The sequence below is a fragment of the Leuciscus leuciscus genome (assembly GCF_965113295.1).
Source record: "Leuciscus leuciscus genome assembly, chromosome: 2".
NCBI classification, from domain to species: Eukaryota; Metazoa; Chordata; class Actinopteri; order Cypriniformes; family Leuciscidae; genus Leuciscus; species Leuciscus leuciscus.
The window spans coordinates 57,390,654-57,406,322 of NC_138726.1; the positions used below are offsets into that span (position 1 = coordinate 57,390,654).

Sequence of the window (15,669 nt, forward strand, 5' to 3'; positions counted from 1 at the left end):
AATATTGCACATATTTTTCATCCGCTACCCGCCCGCAAGGAGTTCATTATCCGCCCGCGTCCCCACCCGTGAATTTTAGGAATGTCACAATCCACCCGTTTTAGCCACTTTTATGCGGGTACCCGCGGCCCGTTGCAGGACTCTGATGTGGATTACTTTATTACTTTTATAATGGATGGATCCACTTTTTTGGCCTTCAAATTTTGGACTCCTATTCACTGCCATTATAAAGCATGGAAGAGCCAGGATATTTTTTAATAAAGCTCAGATTGTATTCGTCTGAAAGAAGAATGTCATAAGCCTCGTTTCCACCGCAGGAACTTTCCCCAGGAACTAGGAACTTTGGGGTGGTACTCAGTCTGTTTACACCGCAGGAACCAGGGTCTAAATGAAGTTCCAAGTAAATATTTCTGCATTTGCCCAGAACAGAACCATATTGCCAACACTAACTGCATTATCATTATAATAAATACACATATGTGACCCTGGATCACAAAACCAGTCACAAGTCGCACAGGTATATTTGTGGCAATAGCCAACAATACATTGTATGGGTCAAAATGATCGATTTTTCTTTTATGCCAAAAATCATTAGGATATTAAGTAAAGATCATGTTCCAAGAAGATATTTTGTAAATTTCCTTCCGTAAATATATAAAACATTTATTTTTGTGAGTGAATGCAGCACAATCGTGAACGAAACTGACTAACTTTAAAAGAGATTTTGCTGATTAGTCTATGTTGTTGCCAAGACTTTATTCTGCAGAACTTGTAGATTTACTGATACTGACGTCAATATGCAAATAAAGAAAAGGAGAGGTGGAAAATGCACAAATAAGGAGGAAGTCAAATATGAAAATTAGTTTTAGAGAAATACACAAATGATGTGATGAGCTGAATGAGGGATGAGAGCAGATATAATAATCACGTAGTTTAAATCTGCAGACAGAAACATCAGACTCAGGACAGAAACACACGACCTCTAAAGTAAGAACATGTTCATTCTTCAAACACAATTACACTTTCAGATGTTAATATTGTCTCAGTGATTATGTGTTTCATTCATGTTACTGAAATTGTCAGATTTTACTCCAAAATGAATTTGTGAATGTTCTGAGTTTTTCAATGTGTTTTTCCTCAGAAATGGACCAAACTCTATATTTGATTCTTCTTCTCATTGGTGAGTGTGTTTGTTGTTTTATTTATGGTTTATAGTTTCATCAGGTTTGACCCTGTTATGAAAAGCATTAAATCAAACGCTCTCTTTCACAGCTCTCTGCTCCGTATCTGAATGTGTTCAGCGTCAGTATCACTTTATAAACGAGGGCAAGAACTGGACTGAAGCTCAGAGATTCTGCAGAGAGAATTACACAGATCTGGCCACCGTTGACAACATGAACGACATGAACGAGCTGAAGAAGAGTGTGAATGATGGACGTGTTCAGTATGTCTGGATTGGGCTGGAGAGGACGAGTGTTAATAAATGGCAGTGGTCTTCAGGTGAACCTGCGCTCTATCTGAACTGGGGATCTGGACAACCTGATGGCAGAGATGAGTGTGCTATGATGAGAAATGGAGAATGGCATGATGTGTCATGTAGTGATAAATATCATTTCATCTGCAGTTCATCTAATAACAGTAAGTGCAGCTCCATACTATTACAATAAACAATAGTTCATAGAAATATACACCATACACTGTACAAAATTTGAATGCAATAAATGCTTCTACTTTTTAATGTAAAAAATATAGGTGAGACTATGGATATTTGTCCACTTGCAACTTTTGTACAGAAAATAAACCAGTATTGAACACTGATGTTTTGTTGCTGATAACTGTGGGAATCTGCCATTAGAAAGCCTAGAGAATATTTTTCTTTCTCAAAATTTATACTGTTAGTGATACATTCAAAAATATCAATTGTTTTGATTAATCGTTTTGAAAAATAAATAAATTTGTTTTGACCAACATAAACTGTAATGAATAATGAAATAGCAATATTTGTCAAATACACACGTTTCAGATACGTTTACATTTAATACTCTATGCTTACAGTTTTTCTCGATTGCTTAAACACATTTCTTGAAACTATGCCTCGTTTTCTCAAAACAGTAAGCACACAGCAAACATCCTATTTTCAGATCAAAATGAAGCTCTACACTCAAAACCATTCACTCTTGCTGAAAAAAACAATATTTGGCAGGCTTCTTCCATTTCATCGTCTCTGAAAAATAGAAGTGCTGATTACTGTAACTGTAACACATCCTTTTTACAAAATGGAAGCATTCAGAAAACTCTATCTGATTGTGAGGCAATTTGATGTATTTCTTTTTATGACAGTAGTGTAGGGCAACAGCTACAGTTCATGTGTGTGTTATAACAGCACAGTGTACAGCTCTCAACAGTTACAGTAGAGAGCAGTCTGAAGCACATCTACTGTACCTGTTCTTCTCCATGAAGGTTCTTATGATCGAGGCGAGGGTGAAGTCCTCCTCCTCCTCCTCCTCCTCCTCCTCCTCCTCTTCCTCCTCTTCCTCCTCCTCCTTTGACTCTTAGTGTTTCCACTTGAGTAATTGTGTGCTAACTGAGCTGAAGCTGTGCTGACTTGAGTGAACAATACGCTGATTTCACGCAGCCACCATTTTGAAATCGAAAGTGAGGCTCCGGTGGGAAGAACCCCGGAAGTAAAGATAAACAACAATGCCTTGGATTACCAACCTGAAGCTGCTGCCGCGATTTACACTATTGGATGTTACTATTCAATATAGGATATAGTTCATTCCTGCTTCTTTTTTTACATTCTGAATTATATATAAAAAAAAATATTTTATTTATAAATGAATTTCACTGTATATAGTCTAAAGTATGAAAGAAATGTATGTAAATTTTTAGAATTGACACAACATCATTAAACGCAACAATACGCCATCACATTTACAACTCTCCTGTGATTAAAGGCGACACTTCTGGTTTTCTTCCCACCGGAGCCTCGCTTTCGATTTCAAAATAACAGCTGCGTGAAATCAGCGTATATTGAATGCTAGAGCTGTCTAAATGACAACATGGTGTAGGCAATGAGAAATTAAGGGATTTGTGTGTAGAGTTTAGCAGTGACAGTTCAACAAATCTGACTCATGTGTCAAAACAGGGGAATAGTGTTAAAAATTTAGGTAAATGGGTGTGCTTTTGTTTGGTTTTGAAATTTAAGGACATTTTTTTAGAAAAACTGTAAGCCCATGTATGCTTTAAGCCCACTTTCAACTCTGAAGTCAAATAAAAAAAATGAGAAAATAATATTTTATGCTGCTCATTATTTTAACCAATCCAGTGATTTGTTACTTCCCTGACATTTTTTATCGCATACCAATCACATTTGGCAATGTTGAGTTAGCCTCACCCATGTGAAAGCTGTCTCAGGGGACCTCACACAGTCACCCCAAAACTGGTGTTTCGGGACCCTTCAGAAATCAACACATTTCTGCAATTTTCAGCCAATTCTTTGGTAACTACATTGATATTATGTCAAATAAGAGATACATTTATTGTTTTTTGTGTATGAACAAATAGTACTTTATAATTTTATATCATTTTCCTTTAAATTGAATTGAAAGATGAGTTTTATTAGCTTGCGTTCAAAGCTAATCTCTTGGTTAAACCATTAGCCTTACAGAAAGATAGACTGCCAAATAATTAAGCATGTGAACTGCAAACAATAAATGTTTTGTGATTCATTTTACATTAATTTACAAATAAATACATCATAAATTGTTTTGTAGAGAAGATTATTTTCATAAATTAACTTTTTTTAAAGATGGGCTTAAATGGTACAATGAAAATTATTATGATACTAGTCCACAGTATATGTAAGCTCCATGCATGTATTTGTAAACATATCTTACATTTTTAAAGGAAAACATTGTCTTGTTTTCCCACCATTACTCACTGTGGAACCTTTTAAGCCCATCTTATGTGTTTCAGTGAGGAATCCCTCTAATTGCAAACTTTGATAAATTTTCTGAAAAGGTTTAATGATAACATTTCTTTGTGTGTTTTTACCTTACTAACCTTTTAACCTTACCTTACTTACTACCTTAATTTACAACTATATTTAGATAGGCTATAAATTAAACCCATTCATTCAAATGAGATAGAGCCCGTTTGTCCTAAAGCCCCTTATGTATAACCGGGCATAATTCGGGAACCAAACCGAGTTAAGGCTTGAGTTTCCGGGTATGGAGAGGTACATTCCCCACAGTCCTGAGCTGCTGGGACCGTCCGGCTCCGAGATACCGCCACTTCCTGTCCAGCTTTGACTGGGCAAAACTCGGGACCCAAGCCGTTTTGGGGCTCCGGACTCCGGGCATGGAGGGGTCACCCAGTGGGCCCCCTATGCCGAGAGTAATGAGTCCTAACTCGGCTTTCTTCCCAAGATATGGTCACTTCCTGTGGAACTTTAATTGGGCATAACTCTGGAACCAAGCCGACTTAAGGCTCCATACTCCAGGCATGGGGGGCCAACTATAGGAGACCCCCTAACCCCAGAGACTGGACCCCAAACTCGGCTTCCTTCCCGATATACACCCGGTCAAACTTCTAGCTTTGACCAGGCCTAACTCGGGAGCCAAGCCGAGCTGGGGCTCCATACTCTGGGCTTGGGGGGGGCTCCTTGTGGGCCCCCCACACCGGGAGTCGGGAGCCTTAAGTCGGCTTGGCTCCCGAGTTAGGCCTGGTCAAAGCTGGAAGACCCGGTCAAACTTTAATTTTGTGAATCAAAGATGATGTGAGCTTATTTGGAACACATAGGGGCTTAAATGGTGCCAAAGTACCAATTAACCCCATGCCAGACTTCTTTTTTATTTTTTTTATTTAACCTTTATTTAACCAGGAAGGTCCCATTGAGGTTAAAAACCTCTTTTTCAAGGGAGTCCTGGCCAAAAGGCAGCAAAAACACAGTCAATTACATTTATAAAAGTTATACAATACAAATAATTAAAAACATTTACAATTTAAACAGGTCATTTCAGGTTCTCTCAATCTGGACTTAAAAGCATTTAAGGAAATAAGTTCAGATAATTTCAAGTCTTTTTGCATAAAGTTCCATGCAGAAGGAGCGGAGTAGACAAAAGCCCTTTTTCCCAGTTCTGTACGGGCAAATGGAACAAAGAGCAGCAAGTTATCATTTGATCGCAATGAATAAGAACCAACACTTCTCCATGTGATTAAACTACAGATGTAGGATGGCAACAGACCAAGCATGGCCTTATAGATAAAAATATGCCAATGCCCTGATCTCCTGTTGGACAACGATGGCCATCCCACTCTGGAATATAATTCACAATGATGGGTCAAGTTTTTACAATTCGTAATAAATCTCAGAGACGCATGATAAACAGTGTCAATCTTATACAGACATTGTGCTGAAGCGGTCCTATACACCAGGTCTCCATAATCTAAAAATGTTGCAGTGACTAGCTGCTTTTTAGCTTTAAAAGAAAAACAAAATTTATTTTGAAAGAAAAAAGACAGTTTAAGTTTGATTTCTTCACAAGGTTGTCTATATGAGGCTTAAAAGTGAGAGCATTATCAAGCCAGATACCAAGGTACTTATAAGAATGAACCACCTCTATGACACTTCCAGTCAAAGTGAACACAGGAGGAGGAGCTTGAGAAACCTTCTTAGTATTACTAAACAGCATCAGTTTGGTCTTATCAGCATTGAGAACCAGTTTAAGCTGCATAAGCGTGCGTTGAACCACATTAAAAGCTTTCTGCAAAGACTCAACCGCTTTAGCTGGGGACGATCCAAAACAATAAATAATCGTGTCATCAGCATAGAAATGCATATTAGCATCCGACACATTGTGGCCTAGTTCATTTATATACATAATAAACAAGAGAGGACCTAATATTGAGCCTTGTGGCACCCCCTTGTGGACCTTCACTAATGCAGAACATAGACCATCACATTTAATGCACTGAGTCCTGTCACTCAGATAATTCATGAACCAGGAAACTACACAATCAGACAATCCCAGACAAAGAAGCCTATGCTTTAGAACAGCATGGTCCACTGTGTCAAAAGCTTTCGACAGATCAAGAAAAAGTGATGCACAGAATTGCTTTCTATCAAGAGCGACAAGTATGTCATTAATTACTTTTGTAACAGCAGTGATGGTACTGTGCTTTTTCCTGAAGCCTGATTGCAGTTTGGAAAGGAGTGACTTCTGACTTTATTCCTAAAATATCTTTATTTTATATTCTAAAATGTACAACAACTAATTAATACATTTTCAAATGAGAGATAAATCTTGCATTTTAACAAATTATTTTTCTTATAAACCATGCCAATGTCTATGAAAAAAACCTAGACTTAGGTTTTGGTGGGCTTAATAGGTACACTTACCCGTAGTAGTTTTGATAAATCATCTGAACGCCTTGATCTGCGTGATATCGCTTGATTCGTTCAGCTTTCAGGATCTCAACACAAACCCGTAGAAACGTCATTCTTAGATGAACTTTAACTGAACTCACATAGACACATTGTCCATTACAACGTGAAAAACCAAACAAACTGGAAACAAGACACACAATAACATTAATATTATTGCGACAATATTCATTTGTATATTTAGGTACTTTACAATATAACATTTTTGGATGAAATATTTACTGACTTATTTCTAAGGACTAGTTAACAAATATTTTAACCTGCAGTTTAACATCTTCATCTGTTTGATGTTTCTCTTATTCAGCTCTGTGTGTCTGAATCCAGAATCCCAGAAAACCGTTTCACAAAACATGATGGAGAAATATAAAGTTGCAATAAAATTATCAGGAAAATTCACAAATGTTACTTCATATTAAATCAGCAAATTCATCATAAATATTTTGTCAATATTTAATCTTTGAACATGTTTCTGATGCTTCCACCACTGCACTTATTCACATGCAAACTATAAACTGAAGTAAGAATAATAAACAAACTGATTTATGAATCTGTTTCCATTTTTTATTTTTTTATTTTTTTTTTTTGCGAACACAGGACTCGTCTTTGTCAATCAGAAGAAGAACTGGAGAGACGCTCAGAGTTACTGCAGACAGAATCACACTGATCTGGTCAGTGTGAGGAACCAGAATGAGAGTCAACAGATTCAGAAGTTCATCAATGATAATCACAGATCTGATGATGTCTGGATCGGTCTGTTCAGAGACTCATGGCAGTGGTCAGATCAGAGTAACTCCTCAATCAGATACTGGGCTCCTGGTGAACCTAATAATGATGGAGGAAATGAAAACTGTACAATGCTCAATCCAAATAACCAGAACACTCTGGGTAAATGGTATGACAGCTCTTGCGACGCCCCACTTCCTTTTGTGTGTCATAAGGGTGAGCAGATCCTCACAAACACACACAATCCATCCATCACCTCCAGATATCTTAAAGTTCACGCTACATGTCTGACATGACAGATTCCTCCACAGTGTTTGTTCTGCATGTTGTTTTTGATCAGTCTCTCTCTAGTTTTTGCTTGTGGTTTGTTTTGTGTCCAGATAAACTGATTCTGATCACAGAGACTCTGACGTGGCCTGAAGCTCTGAGACACTGCAGACAGAATTATACGGATCTGGTCTCGGTTCATTCAGTCGAGATGCAGCGTCGTGTGATGAATGTGGTTAAACGTGCGTCTACTGAGGCGGTGTGGTTGGGTTTACGTCACTCCTGCACTGTGGGCCTCTGGTTCTGGGTGAGCGGAGAGACCGTGTGCTATCAGAACTGGGCTCCAGGGAACGGCACAGGAGACGAGGACTGTGAGTCTGGAGTGAGATCTGGAGCAGTTCAGTCTGGAGGAGATCAGCGCTGGATCAGCCGTCCTGAACACCACAAACTCAACTTCATCTGCAGCAGATCTGAGGAGTGAAGGATATGTTTGTGTTCTTTCATAACTGGCTTTTTTTTATTTTCTTTTTTTACTGGCAAACACTTCTTGTACTGTTTTTATCAGTGCTTTTATCATAATTTCTGTTACTGAAGATTATCGTTTGAATCTTTTTAATATCAGATTTTAAAATACTTTTTTGCATGAAATCAAGACCCCATGAAATCAAAATCAAGTTTAATATGTGGCTTTATTTACATTTTTAATTTAGTCACTTCCAGAAACACAACTGAATATTTTTGACACAGTCTGTTCAATCTAATGTACTTGCAGTCAACCAGAAAGTAGAAGATGGCTTTAAAATAAAAAGTAAAGCTTAAACCACATCAGTTGATTTCATGGGATCTTGGTGTTTTGGTGGTTTGGCAACTTTCTTCTGATCACTCCTGTGTTTTGCACTAGTCATACAATTAAAAATGACTTGTTTAAAAAGTGATTGTGAGCATCGATGTTTGTCTCAATGAATAGTTTATTCTTAGAGGAAAAAGTGGAAGTTCAGTATAAAATATCTTGTGAACTGTATTTGATGTTGAAACTAATTCAAAGGAGCACCAGCTCAACTGAACTGACTTAGAAGAAGAATTATATTTTTTTCTGACATTTATAAAATAAAAAAAACCACACAAAATGTTTACTAATAAAAAGACATATACAGTACATCACAACATGAATTTGTGGTATGCCACATGTACTCTAACATATGTTTTATGAACAAAGTTCGGGAGGAGCACGTTCAGATAATTAACACGAGTGGAGAGCACTCAGCAATCATCATACAAACCTCAACAATGATGACAATAAAAAAATTAAAAAAGACTGGTGTGAGGTGAGACACTGGCGCCGTTGTTCTGGGGCTTTCGTCGCATTATCCAAGACTCTCTGGTCATTAAAAAAACTAATTCAACAAGAGAGTTAAATTCAACAAGAAAAAAAAAGGAAAACATAAAGGAGTTTTAAGACACTTGCTTGTGAAGGAAAAATGTTGCATATTAAATGAAGAAATAAAAACATATTCAAGAGATAATGATTTGGGGTTTTTGTAATAAAACTCTTTAAGGATAAACTGTGGGTCACATCAGAAGGGTTAAAAATAACTTAAATCAACACAAAATTCTACATCATAGTATGAGATAGAAAAAAAAGCACAATGAGAAGCTTAAATATCTTTGAATTAAGAACTTAAATCAACCTAAAATACTATAGACTACTAAATACATGGGCAGCGGTTTCTTCACCAAGACCATAAAATGAGCAAGTTTCATCAAAATCAAGATATTTACAGATAGATGAATTAAACCTGTCACTCATATCTTTTAAGTTGTTGCACTTGTGATAACGTTGTTGGTCATGATAACGTCAACATGGCGGATGATGTCCGGATCACATTCACTTCACGCTTTCAGGTTATATAGTGCCTACTCTTTTAGCCTTATTGAGATTAAGTACCAATGAGCGTGTGGTTTCAAACGCAGCCATTGTAATGCATTAACACTGAAATAATTAAGATCTGCGTGATATCTTCCAAAAATGTTATAACATATTTTGTGTAAGACAGGGGCGTAGCCACGGGTGTGCCGGTGCCACCCACAGTGGCAGCTGGCACACCTAAAAATGGATGCAGAATTATTTTTTATAGTCTCAATTATTTTTTTTTTACTAAACTTGGGCTATTTTTGTTTATTAAGAATATATATATTTTTAAATCAACCCTTTCACGCGTAAGTTAAAAATATTTTAACTGACCCCTTGTTTCCATGGCGACGCGTCATGATTGTCACGTGACCCACCGCAGCCACAATAACTAACAGACGTATCGCTATTCGTTTTATTTCGTTTTTCCCTTTTTATAAAAAATATTCACAAACTTGCTTACCATGTCAACTATCTGATATTCCGATTCTTCGTTTAATAACCTTTATAAATTATCTTGATCTTTAACGAGATGAGCGCTGCAATTCAGAGAGTCCTGTCAGCCGGATTTACAGCACCTGAACTCCACAGTTTCTCCCGAAATACATGAAAGTAAGTGGCTGTTGAACTGGGAGAAGAATAGAGTAAACTTTATAGTTCCACTATGTGTGTCTGACATATGAATAAAACATGTCGGCAAATTACATTTGAATAGATTGTTTCAGCTGCTCCCTAGACATCAGTGTGTATTTTACAAACTGCAAATGTATTGTTTTACTAGTACTTATGTGTATTTAAATGTCTGAAACATAACATTAAACATTATGTGGTTGAAAACACTGCATATAATATATATAAAATAAAAATAACATTTTAATTGTCAGGTAATAATTGTATCATACCAATTACACAATTAAATGATTAAAAGCCAATTCAGAAATAATAAATACATGACATCAATTACTCAAAGATGACCCTAAAAGTAGGAAATGCATTCCTGACAGAGACACGCAGTAGTGTGTGAGTGTTTTCCAACAGGAAAACACTGAAACAGCACTCCTGTTACAGGTTCACAAAGACTGCTCTGTCACACTCAAAAAAATAACTCATTGGACAAACTCAATTTAATTGAGGGCAGGATTTCCATCCAATAAATATGTGTAGCCCCAACTCATAAAAAACTAATTCATGCAATGAAATGTAATTAAGTTGGTCCAACTAAATTTTGATCAACTTAAGTGAGTTGGTCCAACTCAATTTTGACCAACTTAAATGAGTTGGTCCAACTCAATTTTAATCAAATAGTTTAGATGCAATGGATACATTTATAAAAGTAGTTTTATGCTTCTTAAACTTAAATTAGAACATTTAATTGAAAAATCAATTAGGAAATCCTTCTTTTGTACCCCATAGAGACAAGAGACAAATCTTGATCGAGATGTTTTTATTTAAAACTCAATAGTGCAATAGTTATTTAATGTGAAAAGTACTTAGAAAAATGCAAGTACACATTTTAAAGCCTTTTTCCAAACATGTACAAATGTCTTTGTTCTGTTGAACACAAAGGAAGATTTGTTAAAGAATATGGGAAACTGAACAGTTCTGGGCCACCATTGACTTCCATAGTAGGAAGAAAAAACAACAACTATGAAAGTCAATGGTGGCCCAGAACTGTTCAGTTTCCCATATTCTTTAACACATCTTCCTTTGTGTTCAACAGAACAAATACATTTATACAGGTTTGGAACAACCCCAGGATCAGTAAATGATGACAGAATTTTCATTTTTGGGTGAACTATCCCTTAAGACAAGAACGACAAACTAGAAATACACAGAAAAAGTAATAATAATAATAATAATAAATTTTATTTATAATGCGCCTTTCACATACTCAAAGCGCTACAGCATACATAACAAAATAATCAAACAATCAAACAAACTTTGCAGTAAAAAATCAGTATCATAAATACACAATTTATAAATTAAAAGCTTGACTAAAAAGATGTGTCTTAAGAAGTCTCTTAAAACAATCCACAGAATCAGCGTCCCTGATAGACGCAGGTAATGTATTCCATAGCTTTGGCGCATTACAGGAAAAGGCCCTTCCCCCCATAGTTTTTAATTTACAACGAGGCTGACACAGAGAGAGAGAGCCAGCAGAGCGGAGAGAGCGAGCAGGAATGGACGGAGTAACCAAATCACAGATGTAATCTGGAGCCAGCCCATGTACTGCTTTATAAGTTAAAATCAAAACTTTAAAATCAATACGTGACTGAACTGGAAGCCAATGCAGTTGCTGGAGCACAGGTGTAATATGATGGCGAGATGATGTGTGAGTCAAAACACGTGCGGCAGAGTTCTGTATATATTGCAACCTCTTAATAGAGTTTGCTGGTAAACCCGCAAAGAGAGAGTTACAATAATCAAGCCTTGACGTGACGAAGGCATGGATAAGCCTCTCTGCATCATTCCTAGAGAGAAACGGTCTAATGCGCGCAATGTTTCTCAGATGGAAAAAAGCAACCTTCATTATGTTTTTAAAATGAGAATTAAAAGTTAGCTGGGCATCAAAAATAACGCCCAAGTTACGAACCTGACCAGAAGGGGACAATTTGGTGTTGTCTACTGAAATACTAAAATCCTTACTTTTACTGACATTCAAAGGAGTGCCAATTAACAAGACTTGAGCGTTATGAAGAGCTCAACAGAGTAAACTTTAACACACTAAAACGAAGCAATAACAAGCAAGAACAAATAACCACAAGAGAGCAAAACAAAGGAGAAACGAAGCAGCCCTCTCGCACTGGCGTCATTTCCGGATCTTTATACGCGCCCACCAGTCTCTGATTGGTTCTCGAGCTGTCGGGTGAACTCGATGAGTGACAGGAACATCATCCAATCACTGGTCCTGTGAGAAAGAATAGCGGAAAGAGAGAGAGAAAACAAAACAACCCTCCCAAACCATACAGGACGTAACAGACGTCTACAGAAGATCTTACTGAGAATTGACCCTTCGCTAAGTCACGCCCGAAAACCGCCACAGGCCAATCGTGGCTTAGCAACCGTAACTAGGCGCGGGAGGTCTGGCAAGCTTCGAGGCGAGGGAAACATGTTGAAGCGTTGTGTGTAGGGATTGTGCAAATCTGATACCCGGTATCCTATAGGTTTGGACGGGGGGGTGGAATGTTTTCCCTTCCCGAAACCTAAAACCCAAGGGGAGAAATGCCAGGATGACAGGATTAACAAAAACACCTACGTTTGCTCCACGACGTGTGAACAGTAGCCTGGCGCGCCGCTAAACATATAAGCGGGAGAATGTTATCATTGCAAAGTGTTCAGGCTAAAGTCTTGTGTTTATTGCACAAGATTAATGGATAAACTGTTTGATTTATAATTATTAGATTATTTTCAAATTTCACTCACCCTGCTGTGCATGAACATAGCTGTTCCTCAATTTGTGTGTTTCCCATTTGAATGGTCAGCGTATGAGGCGGCTGCTGCTTGCGCTGGAACCTATAGGCTTTAGCTTCAATTTTGATGAAATTATTCTCTAAATGTTTGCATATTATGTCGTGGATATATCCCTCGAATGCATACTGCAGTCCCTTTTGTCTTGCTCTCTCAGATATTTCACCTGTTCGCCAAAAATGACTAATTATCTCCTTGGGAATGTCTGACACCGGTGCATACACACTGTAATAGACGTGCCAGGAGCGAAAGCTTGTCAGGCGTAGCAACAGTAACTAAGCAGGGCGGGGCTTAGCGAAGGGTCAGTTAACAGAGGTTTAGATGTTGATGTTTGGTTTGAATTAAGTAATATATCAAATAAGTTTGGTTTCATTGTTTGCTTTAGTTGTGCAGTTTGACTTGGTTTGTTAATGTTAGTTTTACTCTGGCTGCTGTTTATGATAAAGATATAATCACAGTGGTCTGATTCACTGATCTTATTCAGAGGTTTTTTATTCAGTGGTGTTTGTTCTGCCCAACAAATGTTGTGTTTAGACGTCAACCAAATCTTAATTTTCAACAAAATGTTGACGTCCAGTGTCTGCTGGGTTTTAACCAAAACTCCCTTGCAGGCCAAAAAAGGGACAATTTTAAATTAAATTGGGAAAGTATTGTAACTGGACCGTGGTTCGTCCTGATGGATGAGGTGTTTGGAGAGAGTTGTTCCATCACTGTTTATTTCAAATATGAAACGAAAATGTGTACAGCTAAATAACATGAGAAAATATCTAAGTTCAGTAATTGCTGATAATTACATAAAATTAACATTACACAGTTTACACAGACTTATTTTAACTGTCGATGGTCTTGCCTCAGTGCTGGCTTCTAAAAAAAAGAGAGAAATTTCTGGCTCCATCTTTGTATTTAAAAGTCTGTCAGAGACGTCTCTGCTGTGTCCTGATGGCATCTGTCACAGTTGCTAGGTGACAGGAGCGGTGGGCGGGAACAGCTGGTGATGTAAACAGGAAATCATCCGTACGTCTCGTTTTACAACATTCACATCGACCTTCATGAACTTCGAAGGAATTAGCTCTGAATTGGGACACAGTGTAACTTTCCTGTTGTTTCAGTGAAACTAACAGATGAATAAGACTGAAGGGAATTTAATGAAATATGACTAGAACAATAACACTCACTGTTTCTCCTGTTTCACGTCAGAGATGGAAATATTGTCCAGCCTGAACGTCTAAATGTGGACATAAACAAATGAGTGATGAGGATGTGTTTACATGCAAATGTGTTCATGTGTTATAAACAAATAAAGAAACAGTAAAAATAAGGAGTCTGAAATGAAACAAAATAATATTTTTCATTAAGACATGAATTCTAAAAAAGTCTAACAATGTTTTAATGTCCGCATTCCAGCCAATCACAATCAAGTATTTAGACGGAGGAAATAAAGACACGTTTATTCTGAAACAGCAGCAGCAGAAGATGATGATATTATTTCAGTGAGATAACGAGAGTCCAACAACCTTTACTAACATTAGAAATGGACTTCAGGGGAATGAAAGTATGATATGAGCACTTTAATGTCTTTATCTCGTCTCTGTTGTGAATGTCTGTCGTGTCTCCTCCTCAACACCAGGGGGTGGTGACAAGGAAACATCTTTCCTTTCTCTTCATCTTGTCTTTTTAAATCCCTCAAACCCTCTTCTCAACACACAAACTCTCTCAACACACAAACTCTCTCAACACACAAACTCTCTCAACACACAAACTCTCTCAACACACAAACTTTCTCGACACACAAAATCTCTCAACACACAAACCCTCTCAATAGTCAAACTCACTCCTTCATCTCACACACGTTTCTTTCTCTTTGACTGGAGTCTCAAACAGGGTTTTTTTAAAGGCTCTCAGTAACCAGTATCACCAGTCTTCACTAATGAACTATTAAAGTATTGACCGTCCAAACTATGTATCGCAACTGTTTGGATCTGATTTGTGAGTCTCGTGGTTTCGATGTCAATGATGTTGTGTTGGTAGGCATACGCCAATGACATCAACGACAACATGGAGGGGTTTGTACAGATAAAGTGAATTGTGAGTGAATGCTGCACAATCACGAACATAAATGTAGAACTTTAAAGGAGATTTTCTCAATGTTTCGATTTTTTTGCACCCTCAGATTCCAGATTTCCAAATAGTTGTATCTCGACCACATATTGTCCTATCCTAACAAACCATACATCGATGGAAAGCTTATTTATTCAGATTATGTATACATTTTTTTTATTTTTTTTTATGACCCATGTGACTGGTTTTGTGGTCCAGGGTCACATTTGACAAAAGTGGTCCTGACTGAAATAAAAACATACATGTCAAATTGAACAGGGATGTACCACGAGTTATACAGTCCAGCAATAATATTAAAGCAGCTGTTTAGTTATGAATGTTCAAATATAAATTATGAATGTTTACATGTATATATTTTGCTGATTAGTCCATGTTGTTGCCAAGACTTTATTCTGCAGAACTTGTAGATTTACTGATACTGACGTCAATATGCAAATAAAGAAAAAGAGAGGTGAAAAATGCACAAATATAGAGGAAGTCAAATATGAAAATTAGTTTTAGAGAAATACACAAATGATGTGATGAGCTGAATGAGGGATGAGAGCAGATATAATAATCACGTAGTTTAAATCTGCAGACAGAAACATCAGACTCAGGACAGAAACACACGACCTCTAAAGTAAGAACATGTTCATTCTTCAAACACAATTACACTTTCAGATGTTAATATTGTCTGAATGATTATGTGTTTCATTCATGTTTCTGAAATTGTCATATTTTACTCCACAATATAAAT

The 15,669-nt window shown here is 37.2% G+C and overlaps 2 protein-coding genes across 3 annotated transcripts in view; both read left to right on the top strand.

Annotated features, from left to right (window-relative positions):
• The first annotated feature begins 985 nt into the window (after window positions 1–985).
• On the top strand, window positions 986–8,369 carry LOC309493245 (C-type mannose receptor 2-like). 2 transcript variants are annotated; one of them, XM_082162403.1, is made up of 4 exons: window positions 986–1,180; window positions 1,273–1,638; window positions 7,043–7,387; window positions 7,552–8,369. In XM_082162403.1, the coding sequence occupies exons 1-4, from the start codon at window positions 1,126–1,128 to the stop codon at window positions 7,917–7,919; spliced, it is 1,134 nt and encodes a 377-aa protein (XP_082018529.1). In that variant the 5' UTR covers window positions 986–1,125; the 3' UTR covers window positions 7,920–8,369. The 2 variants fall into 2 exon arrangements, with proteins under 2 accessions (XP_082018529.1, XP_082018530.1); XM_082162404.1 differs by having other exon boundaries at window positions 1,142–1,180; window positions 7,034–7,387.
• A 7,161-nt stretch (window positions 8,370–15,530) lies between these two features.
• LOC309493250 (C-type mannose receptor 2-like) overlaps window positions 15,531–15,669 on the top strand; it is a 104,946-nt gene continuing 104,807 nt past the window's right edge. Inside the window, exon 1 of the mRNA XM_082162412.1 lies at window positions 15,531–15,631. The gene's annotated coding sequence lies outside the window, so the exon portion shown is untranslated. The remainder of the gene's footprint in view (window positions 15,632–15,669) is intronic.